The 16454-nt window shown below is 38.5% G+C and overlaps 2 protein-coding genes across 2 annotated transcripts; one reads left to right on the top strand and one right to left on the bottom strand.

The window, feature by feature from the left end:
- Nucleotides 1-1271: 1271 nt before the first annotated feature.
- On the top strand, nucleotides 1272-4182 carry LOC118280631 (keratin, type I cytoskeletal 9-like). Its single transcript, XM_035600861.2, has 2 exons — nucleotides 1272-1438; nucleotides 2329-4182. Exons 1-2 carry the CDS (start codon nucleotides 1400-1402, stop codon nucleotides 4180-4182), a joined length of 1893 nt encoding a protein of 630 aa, XP_035456754.2. The 5' UTR covers nucleotides 1272-1399.
- Nucleotides 4183-9543: 5361 nt separating this feature from the next.
- LOC118280765 (serine protease snake-like) lies at nucleotides 9544-15119 on the bottom strand. Its single transcript, XM_050699540.1, has 9 exons — nucleotides 14847-15119; nucleotides 14221-14306; nucleotides 13700-13815; nucleotides 13007-13074; nucleotides 12219-12382; nucleotides 11693-11805; nucleotides 11102-11254; nucleotides 10278-10410; nucleotides 9544-9684 (listed from the first exon to the last, which is right to left on the bottom strand). The coding sequence occupies exons 1-9, from the start codon at nucleotides 14929-14931 to the stop codon at nucleotides 9544-9546; spliced, it is 1059 nt and encodes a 352-aa protein (XP_050555497.1). The 5' UTR covers nucleotides 14932-15119.
- Between the last annotated feature and the right edge of the window lie 1335 nt (nucleotides 15120-16454).

The raw sequence follows: 16454 nt of genomic DNA on the forward strand, positions 1-16454 counted from the left end.
TCATATATGATTAGCTAACGATCAAAATTAATAACCGATCCCAATTTAATACTTTACGTTAAAAGTAATCGAAACGAGAGCGCGTCCGGCGCTCTGATTGGTTGGTTTATTCGAGCCGGCCAATCAGAGCACGCACCAATGACGTCGGTATAACGAATTTCTACCAAAAAAGCAAGATTAATCCAAAGATTAATACATCCAAATTTTAAATTGCAATCGATAATTAATTTACACCGTAAACAAAAAGAAATCTCAATGAAATGATTTGATAATTAAAATTATAAATAAAAAAATAATCAATTATTTTAAAACATATTTCAATCATTGTAAACATTATGACTGTGATTTTATTTACCTGCGCTTTATTGACTTACATTATTTTATACATATTTATTTACTTATATTTGTATGTAGGTAATATTTCAGTGAATATAAGGAACATAATAATATATTTAACATACACATTAAAATGTAATGTCCTGTTTGCTTCATCGCCCGAATACTCAAACGCTACTCAATTTTAAGTTACACTTAAATATATGTAGTGCTATCTCTGTCATTTTATAAACAATTGATAGTGATAGAACTACTTTTGAGAGCGTCTTAAAATTGAGTAGCGTTTGAGTATTCGGGCATAAATATCACAGCGTAAGGCTTACAGATTACGTTACCAAATAAAATAACTATGAAACAATTCGAAGTTGGATAATAAGTATACTAAAATCTGCTCTTAAGTGTAACAAATCCGGAGCTGCGGACTACCTAGCTAGGGTTTGCCGGGGCTCCGACTCGAAAAGCAGGAGTAGGAACGGGGTGGTTTTTAATCAGCAAGAGTCTGACACTCCCTCTCGCCTCGCCCAAGGCGGGAGAAGTCATTAGATGATTTGCCCCACTTAAAAAAAGGGTAACAAACAATTTCCTGATAATCGCTTCAAAATTGGCTCAGACAATCGCGAGATCATTGCGAACAAACATGTCCACCAACATGTGTACCATCTATACTACAGTAATAGATACAGGGTCAAACTGAGAACCTCCTTTTTTGAAGTCGCTTAAAAAGACTTGTTATTTATGTTTTCTGGTTTATAGAACTCGATGTAAGATAACATTTTAAAATAATGTTTGTGTGTGTGTGTATGAAAAAAGAAAAAGTTCCAAAATAGCAGACAAAGCCAGTTACTTATTTTTCGTAAATTAATTTCGCCCTTATCACTTGATTTTGCTTATAACTATATGCTTGAATGCAACCGCAGCTAATTGCAATTAATACTACAGTTACAATGCGTTGTAGTTTTAATTAATTTTTTTCACCACCTTGTCGTGCCATACTCCCCCTGGCCTCGATATGAGCTAAGAGGAGCCTGTGCACTGTGCCTGAGCACAGAACACCGGTGCAACTATGAAGGACACCATGTTACTGATGCCCTATCAAATTCTGGTAAGTGAATAACTATTTTAATTTTGTTTTTTTCAATAGTCTTGGCTTGAGGTTGCCAAACATTGGTCACAATGAAGTATACCAATACATTTTAGGGGCAGTCCATTAATCACGTGAGATTTTTAACCCCGTCCTACCCCTTGGTGATATGTGGAGTTTAATTGTACATAGTAGGTAATAATTACCTATGAAAGATTAACCCACTTATGTGGGAGACATAAGTGGGTTAGCATTTCGTAGGTAATACAAGCACCTAAAATATCATCTAGAAATTGGTTAAAGTTTATTAATGTATATACTATTTTATGGGGAAGTGGAAAATACTACACCCCGTTTAAGGTTTAAAAATCCCCCCTCGTAATGTTTCATGATTTTTTGGCGAAGCCCTCCCCTAATTGGGTCAGTCACGTGATTAATGGACGTCCTCTACCCCTTTGTTGAAAATCTCTATTAGTTTTATAAAATCGAAAATGAAAATGACTGCACAAAGAAACAAGAAGAATTAGTCATATTCCTCAAAAGCTATGCAGTTATACCGTGCCAAAAAAGTCAGTCATAATATGTATTTTCTAAGATTATTCAGACACCACTGACAAACAGTGCAGGAAAACAATACAAAACAGGGCTTTTTATTTCTCATTATAAATTTGAAATCGCCAACCCGCTTTGAGCAGGCGTGGTGATTAATGCTCAAACCTTCTCTGTTGTGAAGAAGAGGCCTTTGGTTAGCAGAGGCCACTTATAGACTGTTGGAGATACTGTGCCATCGAAAATAGTCATTATTTATTGTATACTAGTCAATTTCATATCGTATATTTGGGAAAAGTTAAGTGAGCAAAACGACTGCTACTTTAGTAGATATTTAAAGTGTGTATTCATTTCTATTCCAGATACTTCTTTTCCTGCTACAAATTAAATATAGTACCGCATATGAAAGTGACTCATTCGATCCCGATCAAAGTAATTATGAAGAAAATAGTCTTTATGACAGAAATAGGAAATCGTACAGTGCTAGAGAGCAACCTGACGCATTGAGGAACTACTATCAAACACAAAATAGAAGATATTATGAACAAGCCGAATCTCCAGATGGAGATGAAGAAAATGTACCAAACGGTTACACAAGAAGATCCGGCGAAGAAAGTGAACCCGAAATAGAGGCTAGACATTCATTTCCTTATTCATTAACTTCAAGTAAATGCATGTGTGGCAACAACAACAACAATGAGAAACCCACAAATACCATCTGTTTCTCTAGCCCAGATGGTGGTAATCACTTTACCGTCAAATTCAATGGCTTAGGGGTATTTAATATAGGAAATCTCATCAAATCTTACTTCGCCCACATTAAGAGCCAGAGCGAAATTAAAATTGATCAAAATCATTTTTTTTCGGACTCCATAAATTCACAGTTTGACAGCAATATTGCTTATGTGTATAATAACAGTAAAATCCATATTCAAAAAAATATTGATGCCAATGAGCTAACCCAACTAGATGCTTCTCAAAAACAAGCCCTAGCGCAGCTACTGGCTCAAATAAAAGCGCTCAAACAGGCACAGTTACAGGAGCTAATACAGAAGGAATTAGGCGTACAAACGCAAACACAAGAGCAGATAAAGTTAAAGATGCTGTTACAGGCGCTATTAAAAGGAAACACTCAGATACAGATTCAAAAGCCGAATAAAGACGCAAATAATAGTCATCTTCAATCGCTAATTAATGCTCAATTACAAGAAAAACTAAAAGAAATTTTACAATCGAAAACTCACAAGAAGACAGGTGATCAAGAAAATCAATACTATATCATGTCGAACACTGATAAAAAATCAGGTTTATTGGAAAATTTGATGAACAGACTGAAACAAAAAATTGGCAAACTTGGCAATGGGGGAGGGGGAATATTTGGGGGAGGAGGTGAAATAGGGGGTAGGGGAATATTAGGGGGAGGCGGTGGTATAGGGGGATTATTTGGGGGAGGTGGTGGAATAGGGGGTGGGGGAATTATTGGGGGAGGTGGTGGAATAGGAGGAGGGGGAATTATTGGGGGAGGTGGTGGAATAGGGGGAGGGGGAATAATAGGCGGAGGAGGAGGAATTGGGGGAGGTGCAGTAATAGGTGGTGGGGCAGGAATCGAAGGAGGAGCAGCAATAGGTGGTGGGGCAGGAATCGAAGGAGGAGCAGCAATAGGTGGTGGGGCAGGCGTTGAAGGAGGAGCAACAATAGAGGGTGGGGCAGGAGTTGAGGGAGGAGCAGGAATAGGTGGAGGGGCAGGAATTGAGGGAGGAGCAGGAATAGGTGGAGGGGCAGGAATTGAGGGAGGAGCAGCAATAGAGGGAGGGGCCGGAATATGGGGCGGGGGATCAATAGGAGGTGGAGCAGGAATCTTTGGAGGAGGTGAAATAGGGGGGGGAGCAGGAATAGGCGGAGGTGGAGGAATAGGGGGAGGTGGAGGAATAGGCGGAGGAGGAGAAATAGGGGGTGGAGCAGGAATAGGCGGAGGTGGAGGAATAGGGGGAGGAGCAGGAATAGGGGGAGGTGCAGGAATCGGGGGAGGAGGAGGAGTATGGGGAGGAGGGGGAATAGGTGGTGGAGCAGGAATATGGGGAGGAGGAGGAGCAGGAATCCTGGGTGGAGGGGGAATAGGGGGACGAGGAAGAGGAAAAGTATGGGGACGACAAGCAAAACCAGGAGGATTGTTTAACAACAGTGGAGGGCTAGGTATTCCACCATATCAGCAATAGCAGCCGCACGACACACGAAGGGCAATGGTAAATCATAACGAATTGGTACTCGGGGTTACTTGAAATATCAGAGGGCTTAGTACGAGTTTGTTCTACGTTTAACGATATCGAAACGAGAGCGCGTTCGGCCCTCTAATTGGTTGGTTCATTCGCACCGGCCAATCAGACCTTCGAACGTTTCTCGTTTCGTACAGTACTAAAATACGTTCACCATACTTTTAGTTTCAGTCATGTTTGTGAATTACATATCTTTGATTAATTAAAGAGCGTTTACATTTCTCATCATGTCTTTATCTAGTAAAAATAACTAAAGTTTCTGTAACAAAAACTACTTTACTTTAAATAAAAGAACTTTTCTCTTAACTCTCGTTATTTAATTCTTTATCCTATCCTTTTGGTTATAAGACTTAGATTAAGTCTTTGACTGCCAATAGAAAACTGTTGAAGGAAAATCCTCCGCTAACGTTGGTCACCGGGGACCACCACGGCTTTCAATGTGTTAACTAGTTGTTATTATAACACAGTTGCTACAGTGACATCGCAATTTGGGTTTTGATACCTTGATGTTGAGTTAGGGTCTCAGCACACATATGGGATCGGAAAGGGGTCGTCACCGTATCGCCTAGAGCCGTTCAGAATGGTTTGTATTAAACTCCCTACTGCAACGCACACTAATCGGAATAATAACGTAATCGCCTCGCCTCGGAACAGGCTCCGAACTTAAATTCCCGCGCTTACGGCTCATCGTCCCCACGCTTACGTTTCTCTGTCCCCGCGCTTACGTCTCTCCGTACCGACTAACTATCGTGTTAGTCTAGTCGGTGTCGCCTAGCCGTAGCCGAGTTGACGTACAGGCGCTGCTGATACGCTTTCGTTACGTGCATACGGTAGGTTGACGCCTGGTTGACAGCGAGGCGAAAGGCGTTACGGTTACGATCCCTTTCCGATCCCATATGTGTGCTGAGACCTTTAGTGGTTTGCCGAAAAGTACTGAAGTGCCTCCACGAGGACGCGTTCTCAAATCTGACGTAAATAAGCTATTTTTCGGTGCATATTACGACCAAAAGAAACTTAACTGAACATAACTAACATTTACAATAGATAGATCACTTCTTTATCTCCAAAAATATAGATTTGTAATGTGAAAAAAGTTATATTTTATTATTGCAAACACGATTTTTCTTTACCTCTTCACACAAAAAAGGGTTGAGTTTAGGGACATTTTACTGCTACTACACGCATAATTCTGAATCTCAAAAAAATATCCCGGGGAAGCAGACATAATCAAAAATTATACTATAGGAAAAAATTACGAAAATATTACAAATTGTCTGGGAAATAAATAAAAGTTCCCGTTTAATTTTTCCTCCTATTTTGCTGTCAGACATCAACTTTAAAGCGTAGCAATAAGGGTTATTTTATTTGTTTACTATTTAGATTTATTAGATAGAAAATGTCAAATGAAATTTCAGTCTGCGCTCGAGCGCTGTCGTGGGTGGACGCTGCGTCGCCTGTTACAAAAAATGGCCTTGAAAAAGATCGCTGTACGAGTACAAAATATTTGATATTATACTTCACAAACCAATCTTGATATTTTTACCGACTTCACAAAAAGGAGGAGGTACTATGTTCGGCTGTTTGTATGTTTTTTTTTTACACATTCTGTACGAGCAACACTTTACTGAATATAGAATGTTTCGTTATATTATTTTGAACATGAGGTTAAATCAAAATCCAAGATGGCGCCGACAAGATTTGCCAACTTTCCACCATGGGTGTCATTTTCATGGTTTTTGGGGTCGCTTATAGCGAATATGGAGTCAAAATCAAAATCCAAGATGGCGCCGACAAGATTTGCCAACTTTCCAACATGGGTGTCATTTTCATGGTTTTTGGGGTCGCTTATAGCGAATATGGAGTCAAAATCAAAATCCAAGATGGCGCCGACTAGATTTGCCAACTTTCCATCATGGGTGTCATTTTCGTGGTTTTTGGGGTCGCTTATAGCGAATATGGAGTCAAAATCAAAATCCAAGATGGCGCCGACTAGATTTGCCAACTTTCCATCATGGGTGTCATTTTCATGGTTTTTGGGGTCGCTTATAGCGAATATGGAGTCAAAATCAAAATCCAAGATGGCGCCGACTAGATTTGCCAACTTTCCATCATGGGTGTCATTTTCATGGTTTTTGGGGTCGCTTATAGCGAATATGGAGTCAAAATCAAAATCCAAGATGGCGCGACTAGACAACTTTCCATCAGATTTTTTGCTTATAGCGAATATGGAGTCAAAATCAAAATCCAAGATGGCGCCGACTAGATTTGCAAAAGTCCATATGGGTGTCATTTTCCAACGAATATGGAGTCAAAATCAAAATCCAAGATGGCGCCGACAAGATTTGCCAACTTTCCACCATGGGTGTCATTTTCATGGTTTTTGGGGTCGCTTATAGCGAATATGGAGTCAAAATCAAAATCCAAGATGGCGCCGACAAGATTTGCCAACTTTCCAACATGGGTGTCATTTTCATGGTTTTTGGGGTCGCTTATAACGAATAAAGTGAAAATCTAAGTTCAAGATGGCGCCGACATAAATATATAAATAACCATGCCAGATCCTGCCCCACTTAATTTCATCAATGTACAAAAAATGTAAATTAATCAAAATTATGCAATGAAAATCAGACCCTTGGTTACTTAATTATTATTCTGATAAACTTGCGGATAAAAATTAGGAAATAAAAAGAATTTTAAAAACCCAAGGCCTATTTCCTGTATTTATCGCGACCCTCTGCGTTTCTTAGTACGCTTGCACAAGGAACAAAACGAGTCATTCAATAAAAAAAAGATTTATTAATGTAATGTGTACGAATTTTAATATGAATTTGGTTTTAATACATACTGCTGGTTAATTTTTTTTTATAATATATATTATAATGAATGCATATTATAATTATGATTTCGTGTTTGAACGTTAGTGATTAGATGTAACGAAACCTCATTGGCGTGCGTGTGTCATTATGTCCAAAAAGTCATTATTTGACATTCGCTCTGTCTGTTCTGTTTACATTGTTGTTTCGTTATGATTATGAATTAAAGTAGGATTACTAAAGGTGATATTGGTGATGAGTGATGACATTCCTTCCTTTCATAGCTAAACACCCTATGATAGCATTGTAATTTAATTATTTCTACCATTATAACTGCAATTAACCTAACCTAAATGTAATATTTTGTACTTAGATTCATATAGAAACCGCAAGATCTAAAGGCTTTTAATCATGTTTTTAGTTATCACTAATAGAGCAGCAATAGAATGCTACATTTGGCATGTCTGTACACTATATTTTTTTGGTGGGACAAAGCTCTATAGAGATTCTGGCATTGTCATTTTTCGACATGAGTGTCATTGTTTTTGGGGTCGCTAATATCGAATACGGAGTGAATCATTCGATTTTATAAAAATTGTCTTCTTCCGGAATTAATTGACCCAAGACAGGCAAGAAATATGAATTTACGGGCTCATTCCTCGCATATTCAAACAAATATCGTGAAAATAAAGAATTGATGTTTAATTTATTTTATGGATTTTGTTTGTTCCACCCAGGTCTTGTCACGTTCGTTACCATAATTGTTTTTTTTTTATCTTGGCGACCCCGAAAACCATTGATATAAAACCATAATAAAATATACAATGTGATAGGGGTGAGACTTCTAACCCGTTAAGGCTGAGTTCTACATCTAATTTTATCGACAAAAGTCGGGGGTCGAAGGGGTCGAATCCCCTCCCCCTTAAAATTATGGCAATTTTAATATTTTTTTTACTTTTTTTGATATCAAAGGTTGTATGCGTCGTAGAAACAAAAAAAAACGACAAACGGTAGCTAATAACCTTGGCTAACTAATTCATTACTTTTTTCAAATGTTTGATAATGTTTTGGTGAGAAAAAAATCATTTGTGAATTATTTTTACCGAAAAAATCACAATTTTTCAATATTTTCAATTAGGGGTTCAACCCCCATATTATTTTTTTTGTCGATAAAATTAGATGTAGTACTCAGCCTTAACGGGTTAGAAGTCCCACCCCTATCACATTGTAGATTAAAAAAACTTAAAAACATGTTTTTGTGATGAACCGAACAAAATAATTTTAATATTAATACTAACAGTAGGCGGAAAATTTAGTATTGTTATGAGAATAATTAGTATAAAAGATATGGCGAAAAAGTGCTCATCACGCTAAATATCTTTTCTTGAAAGTATATTCAAATCTCTTCAGGTTCGGCTGGGCTGGAGTCCATGTCAGGGATTCTACATCCTCGATTTTCGTATGGCGCTAAAATGTGCTCATCACGCTGAACAACTTTTCTTAAGATAGTATATTCATATCTCTTCAGGTTCATCTGGGCTGTTAAGTGTCCACGTCAGGGATTCCTGACCCTTGATTAATTTCTACGAGGTATTAATTTGCCACCGGTCCTTGATAAGTCTACAAAGTTTGAACGAAATCGGTCCGTTTAAAATGGGTAAAAATCGAGTTGGAAGAGGTCGGTTACATAGAAACATACAAACAAACACACATACATACATCCTTTACATATGAAACTAAATAAAAGCATGTAAAAAGTTAGTTTTGCGTTGGCACCATTTGATTTTTGATTTCGAACGCTTACTTTCCGAAAACTATGAAAATGACACCAATCGAATAATCCGAGCCCAAATTCGGCACTGAACGGAATTGAACAACAGATAACACAAAACATTTGAGTCTACGCACGCACTAAACAAAATAAAAATATTAAAAAAGAAAGTAAGAAAATATTCAAACTTTCAAAGTATCAAGTTCATTTTGTCATAATTTCCGCAGCTATCCGTGCGTATGTGTGTATTGTCGAGAGTCGTGTCAATGTAGTGATGCGATTCGATACCTGTCAATTATGAGAACGCGTCCATTAATTATGAATTATGAACAAGAAATAATGTAGAAAACAGGTTTCTTAAATTTTCCAGTGAAAAAGAAATAATAAAACTTTTCTTTAAAAAGAGAACCGCCTCCAATTTTCTTTGCCACCTCGTTAGGTAATAACACTGAAACTTCTGTCTGAAAATATGAAAAATACTATGTTATAGTTTTATCTCTAAGTAGTTTTCTCGTGGTACGCTCTGGGCGGCTTATTTAAGCGTTTTCTAATAGTAAAATCATCACATTTTATGGTGAACGAAATAAATCTTAATTATCATAATGGGGTAGTTATAAATAATAATTATGCTTTCATGAGCAATCATCATGAGTGAAGAAGGTATATGTAAATATTTTCCAGATTTCTTTTTATTTCTTTCAACAAATAAGAACCCTTTGATTAATTTACCTTGCAAGTTTCTTCGGAGACATTTTGCCGTCCGTAGCACATTTGTAGCTTGGAATCGAACCCGTGCATGAGGTTGTTGGCCCGCTTGTATGCGAGGATGCAATCTATCGTGTCCAGTTCGTTAAACAATATCTGGAATCAAATTGTGGTATGAATTAATTAGGATAAATATTTTTTCTTGCAGGTACAATACTTTACTTTTTTTACTTTTCTATTCGTACAAGAACTAGTACAGTACGATGTTTATACATATACAGTAAATTGCACATTTACAACTATGTGTAAGTACCAGTATTTCTATTCATTAGAGGGTGTTCCTCTGCCTTGCACATGCTGAACTGGTGCCAATTCTAACGCAGGCTTGGGACACCATGTAATCATGTCAGTACTATACTAGTTACAATACTCTGTACCCTTGTGTGAGAACAAATGTCTTTCTGTCTTTCTCTATTCATAGATGAGCTTGTCTTCAAGCTTCCTTGTGCAAACTGGTAAAAAGTGGAATTCTTTACGAGATTCTGTGTTTTCTGATAGGTATAACCGAGTGTCTTCAAGGCCCAAGTGAATAGGTTGCTTAGGTGTAGACGTGTTCCATCGTAGGCCGCATCATCGCTTACCACCAGGCGAGATAGTGGCCAAAAGTCGACCCATCAAATATAAAAAAGGAACTTCTACTTTTATTCCTATATTAACATTAACTTTTTATATGAATATGTCTGTCTCACCGGCTGCATCTCCGTAATCTCCGATATGTTGTTATCAATCACTTGAGTTCGCTTTCCAGCTGTTTCTGCTTCCGATTTATCATGAACATCAACATCCAAACAAGCTGGTAGAATTTGACTGTCAAACATTATCCTGTAAACGTTTACATAAAACATATTATTAAACAAGTAATGCATAAAACATATAATTCAAGATAAGCGTCCACAGGCCCGCATCGTACGTATCGTACGTATGACGTCATCAGCACGCATCGCATGTAGGCATTGCTGATGATGCGGTCCGTACGATGCGGATCAGTGGACGCAGTTGTACGAGTTTCCGGAGCTGCGGACAACCTAGCGGGTTTACCGGGGCTCCGGCTCGAAAGGCAGGAGAAGGAACGGGGTGGTTTTTAGTCAGTAAGAGTCTGACACTCCCTCTCGCCTCGCCCAAGGCGAGAAAAGTCATTGGATGATTTTCCACCCTCAAAAAAAAAAAAAAAAAAAAAGTTGTATAAGTTTCTATACAATACAAAATAAAATCCGTTGCGTGGGATGCGTGCGATGCGTACGGTGCGGGTCTGTGGACGCGTACCTTTATTTGTATACCTACTTGAAATTGTAACGTATGTAGTAAAATCTGTCAATTACTCAATAAATAGCTAGCAATTATATTATACTAATGCTCATACAGGGTGACTGGTAAATAGTGACCGATATTTAAACACGTGATTCCACTCATGATTACAAACTGCTTTTACATAGAAATGTTTTTTGTATACCCACTCTTGGTATTGATTTACTTCTGGTGGAAGCGATAGAAGCCAGAATTATTTCAAACTTACTCAGTCTCTGTCTCCAAAAGCGCTATATCATGGTACCACGACGGCTCGTTGTAACTGGGATGTATAATAACCTTCTTGATTTTGTGCGTGTTCCAATATTCTGGCGGCTCCTTGTTGTTTTGGAGACCGAGCGACGCAAACGCCATAGTGCCGCTGTAAATAGAATTGTTATAATGAGTTTGATTATTTTTATTAATTTTCGAAAGTAAAGTAAAATGGGTGTTAGGTGTGATACAATAAAATAGAATAAGTTTCGTAGTGGATACCAATAAAGAAACTAGTTATAGAGAACTCGAAAGAAAATCATCTCGCTTAATACAAACATATGATGAAAAGGACTGGCAGTCAGATGACAAGACAATAGTTTAAGGAAGAATGGCAGATAAGGAAGATTGAGGTCAAAGAAAAAATTAAGTTATAAACTTAAGATATTAAAGAAAATGGGACGTGACCAACAGCGGACAGCGGCGGCGATTGCTTACCATCAGGTGATCCGTCTGGTTGTTTACCGGCTTATACCATAAAAAATAGGTATATAAACACACCCAGACACGAAGGATAATATACTGTTATAAAAAAGAACCCACTTACAAGACACCAGCGTTGGTACAGTGTGCAGACGTCAGTATGAACCTCTCGCTGATGACTGTCCCCTCGCACAGCCACTGAACCGAAGATAGATCATCGCCGTATCCAAGCCGCGCCTAGTACAGGTACATTTGTAAGTTAAATAATGTTGTTATTTAAATGGAGCAGTGGGGATGTCAGTAATCTTCTGAATGGAAATTATAGTCTCTGGACTGTCGATATAGGAAATATTAAAATATTTCGCATAGATTTTGTCTATGTGCCTGCAGAAGTTGATGGAGATAAAAGAATATTTAGTTGATTCGTATAGATATAGTATTAACTAAAAAAGCTCTACAAGTAGCATGCGCAGGCGTCTGTGAGCTAGTAGAGCTTTTCTCCGTTAATATACGAGAGTAAACCGTGTTTTTTAGTTAATTCAATATATCTCACAACACTTATTACAAAAAATATGGTATTGTTCAAACTAAGACAGAGTTTGATATGCCAAAATGCAAAATTCTTCGAAGTTTGTAGCTCCATATCTTACCTGATGAGGAAAGTTCCACTGCAGAGGCTTTGGTTCAGCAACAGAAACATTGACCCTCAGTACTGAATTATGGCATCTAGTGGCCTCCACCCATTGCTTTTCTATGCTAACGAGGCCTTTACCTCGACATGGATAAGGCAGTTTATGAAAATAATCCAGGCATTCTGAAATTATATAATGATTGTATTGTTAAATAACAAGACAAAAAAAGTAGATATATATCCAGTTTCGTGATATCGCGATCAAACTTAGCCTATGTAAAAGTGTACGTACATAACTATCAAATGCTTGTAGAGAGATCATAATCATGATGATGACATAGCCTGCTTGCCCAGCAGCCCTAACTTGAGATGCAGAGAAATACTACAGCCGTAGCTCATAGCGCACATAGTTCGTAGCGCGTAGTTTGTAGCGCGTGGGTTGTAGCGTGTAGTTTGTAGCGCGTGGGTTGTAGCGCGTAGTTTGTAGCGCGTAGTTTGTAGCGCGTGGGTTGTAGCGCGTAGTTTGTAGCGCGTAGTTTGTAGCGCGTAGTTTGTAGCGCGTAGTTTGTAGCGCGTGGGTCGTAGCGCGTAGTTTGTAGCGCGTGGGTTGTAGCGCGTAGTTTGTAGCGCGTAGTTTGTAGCGCGTGGGTCGTAGCGCGTAGTTTGTAGCGCGTGGGTCGTAGCGCGTAGTTTGTAGCGTACAATAACGATTATGCGTGGTTTGGCCGTATTACACTGTTCCAGATAGGAGAGTAATTAGCGCTTCGAAGGAAGGTAGTGCGGATACAATAAAAATTGTCTACTTACTTTTCCAAGCTTTTGAACCCGTCCTGCTGACTAGGATCCCAGAAGGTGCAACGGCCGACTCCTTGAATCTGAAACAATTAAAATAGGTTAGTCAAAAATATTTACAAAAATACCTTATTTACAATCAAAGCTGTTAACTACTGGACTTACTGGATAAATGGATTAAAACAAACGATGCATCAGAGCATCTCTGATATTCAAATCATCTGGTAACCGTGATACGACACCCTGCTTTCTTTAAAGGGGAAACCTTTACTTAGCTTTGGTCTTCTTTCGAAAAGAAGAATTCAACTTTAGCATTTGTACATCTGCTTGAACGCAAATACTGGATCCTTTTCACCAATGAATAATATGACTTCGGAGCAAGGTTCAGGTATAATACCTAATTTATGATTTTTGGACATGGGATGGGATAAGCCATTGAACTAGCAGACGGATCACTTGATGGTGAACAATCGGCGCCATCCATAGTCACCAGAAACACCAGATACGACACAAATGCGTTGCCGGCCTTTTGAGGGTTAGGAATTTGAGGACTGTTGGGAAAATAGGGCTTCGTTTAGCCTAACTCACACGACGAAACACAACCAACGTGAAACTTTCACATCAGTTTTCTGCAAGGCGTTATCACTCCGGTCGTGCCGGCAAATACCACGCGGACTGACAAATAATTATGTAACAAGGAATACTGACTCATCATTAGTGCTGAGGACGCAGTCAGTGCAGCAGACTACAGGTTCCTCGCTCCTGTGCGAGCATAGCTCAGGGAGCGGTGGCAGGTATGTGTCATTCTCGAAGCCAGCATTACGCTGTAACAAAAGCAAAGACGAATCTAATAACGAGTTCAATTAATTGTTCTTATATTATGGAACTATGGGGGTTAAGACATCCGGTTCATAAACATGAGGGTGCGATTTCAAAACCTGGCAAGTCCCGTTATGCGACTTCTTCCCAATTATATGGGGGTACTTTTCAAGGTATGTAGACGTATGGTATGGTGGAGGTTCATTCATATCGTCGTTCAGTCATATCTAATTATAATTTTAAAATCGCTAACCCGCCTTGGTTTCTATGTGAAAAGCACTTGCTGGTCATCGTATCAATAGCCTATAACTAGTGGGCACTTATAGGCTATTGATATGATGTATCGTGTGCATTCAAGTAGGGAAGACTTGATAACCACGAGCTGTTGACAAGGGCAGTGAGTTACTTACATAGAGGTACGTCAAAACAGCAGATCCACATTTGAATAGTCTGACACACGTCCCCTGGTAGATTTTATCGACAATGCAGCGAGCACCTGGAATGTCATTATTTATATCAATATTAAACATGCTTTTCCACGAGAAATGTGCTATGCTAAGTTGTTGAATTTGAATTTGAATTTGCTTTTGGCTTCCACCAATCACATTAATTGGTAGACATAGTTTAGCACTGATGGAAATAGTCTCAGCTAAGCTATGTTTTATATGGAAAGATGCGTGCTACAGATGCGTGCTATAGATGTGTGCTATGGATGACTTCCCTAATATCGATACATTGCATACTCAAGCTGCTCATCTTCCTCGCACAGCTACATAGCTTGATACTAAGCTAGGAAATGGTCACATAGTTTCACAACTTAGCTTATTCGTAGTATAGCTCTGGTGGAAAAGTACCCTTATTAAAAATAGAAATAAAAAATAAGACAATGTATTGTCCGTTTGCTCATAGTATGTACTGTGTATTTGTTTAAGGACTGTGATGTACAGTGTAACTTAATTGTAACTGAATGAGAGAGTGAGAGTGAGATCTAGGAAGGAGGAGGGAGGAGGATTTGGACTTCAATATAGCACATTACCTTCACTTAAATGAAGTTCACACCACCCACAGTACAGAGAACAGAACAAGCAAAATAAAACTATTACACATCTATTAGACGCCATGTTTATTACGCATGCCTACTACACTGACTGCGCCGGCGCCGAGACTAATGTTCAGCAATAGGTTCAAATTAATTTCGATACTTGTCACTTTCATGGCTTCATTAAACCAACACGTTTATTAAGTGTTACGGTAATAACGCAACATTACCTACTTGTTACCTTATGTGGTGGTTACCGACAAAGTAGCAAGTTTAGGATTTTCTCATAAACATTAACAACAACCTTTAAATTTAATTATAAAGATCAGTGCTACCCTTAGTACGAGTTTGCTTTATGTTTAAAGTAATCGAAACGAGAGCGCGTTCGACGCTCTGAATGGCCGGCTCGAATAAAACAACTAATCAGGACGCCGAACACGTAAAACACAATCATATTAAGGGTGTTAAGGGTATTGAACATTATTCAATGATAAGTTTTTGTGAAGCGTCCTCCGCAAAATACTTTTTCGGCAACGATCGCGAATGTCTAATGCTCTTCGGGCTGACAATAATATTATACTATTATGTTGATTGTTGGGTTTCCAAAGTGCGGAAATCATGATGGCAATCGATGAACTCGTCCAATGACTCCTGCCGCTTGAGTGGTGACCACCGTTGAGGGGAGAGAGAGTGTCAGATTTGTACTGTCTAAAAATCACTCCGTTTCTATTCACGCTTCGAGCCGGAGCCCCGGTAACCCGTTAAGTCTTCCGCGGCTTCAGTTCGCGAGAGATCAAGCTTCTTTGTACGAACTGCTGAGGAGTGGAATTCTTTGTTGGAGTCTGTGTTTCCTGATGGGTATAACCTGGGTGTCTTGAAGGCCCGAGTGAATAGGTTGCTCATGGACAGACGTCTCTATCGTAGGCCGCATCTTATCACTTAGCACCAGTTGAGATAGAGGCCGAACATCGATCCATCAAATATATAAAAAAAGAATCTCCATTATTTTCAGGTACACAAGTTTTCACAATGTCTATTTTTAAATATGTACGGAACATTGATTTCATTTACTAAATAGCATTTAGTAGCTAACATTAATTTGTAATTTCATAAGTGTATGACGTTTGGTTTGGTAGACCATGAGCAGGTAAACGTAGTATTATGTGATTTAGAATATGTGACGAACTTACACAAGTTGATAACAAGGTTTGACTTATGTACAATGTATAAAAAATCATGTAGGTAAATACATTTTACATAAGTTAAGTAATATTATTATACCTAAACTATTTTGGAACATTTTTTAACATAGTATTCACATGCTTATAAACATACTATACACGTAAGCATACGTGTAGGTACGTACACACAATTTTATGCGTAACTGGTTACGTAATATTTAGATATTTATGTACTTATTGCCAATTCATTAATTACATGCTTGACTATTGTAGTATACTAGGCACCTTCAAAGCTTCAAGAATAGAGAGTACTCCTTTTTAACAGGCTGGCAACGCACCTGTGACTCCTCTGGTGTTGCGGGTGTCCATGAGCGGCGCTGATTGCTTACCATCAGTGCAGTCTTTAATTCTTTAAGATAGAATA

This window comes from Spodoptera frugiperda, chromosome 16 (assembly GCF_023101765.2).
Source record: "Spodoptera frugiperda isolate SF20-4 chromosome 16, AGI-APGP_CSIRO_Sfru_2.0, whole genome shotgun sequence".
Lineage (NCBI taxonomy): Eukaryota > Metazoa > Arthropoda > Insecta > Lepidoptera > Noctuidae > Spodoptera > Spodoptera frugiperda.

Coding starts and splice junctions, on each gene's coding strand:
- LOC118280631 (XM_035600861.2), top strand. CDS start 1,400: ATGAAGGACACCATGTTACTGATGCCCTATCAAATTCTG. Junction 1,439..2,328: donor TGATGCCCTATCAAATTCTG/GTAAGTGAATAA, acceptor TTTCTATTCCAG/ATACTTCTTTTCCTGCTACA.
- LOC118280765 (XM_050699540.1), bottom strand. CDS start 14,931: ATGGCGTCTAATAGATGTGTAATAGTTTTATTTTGCTTGTTCTGTTCT. Junction 13,816..14,220: donor CTGTTTTGACGTACCTCTAT/GTAAGTAACTCA, acceptor CTTTTGTTACAG/CGTAATGCTGGCTTCGAGAA. Junction 11,255..11,692: donor TGTACCAACGCTGGTGTCTT/GTAAGTGGGTTC, acceptor TTCTATTTACAG/CGGCACTATGGCGTTTGCGT.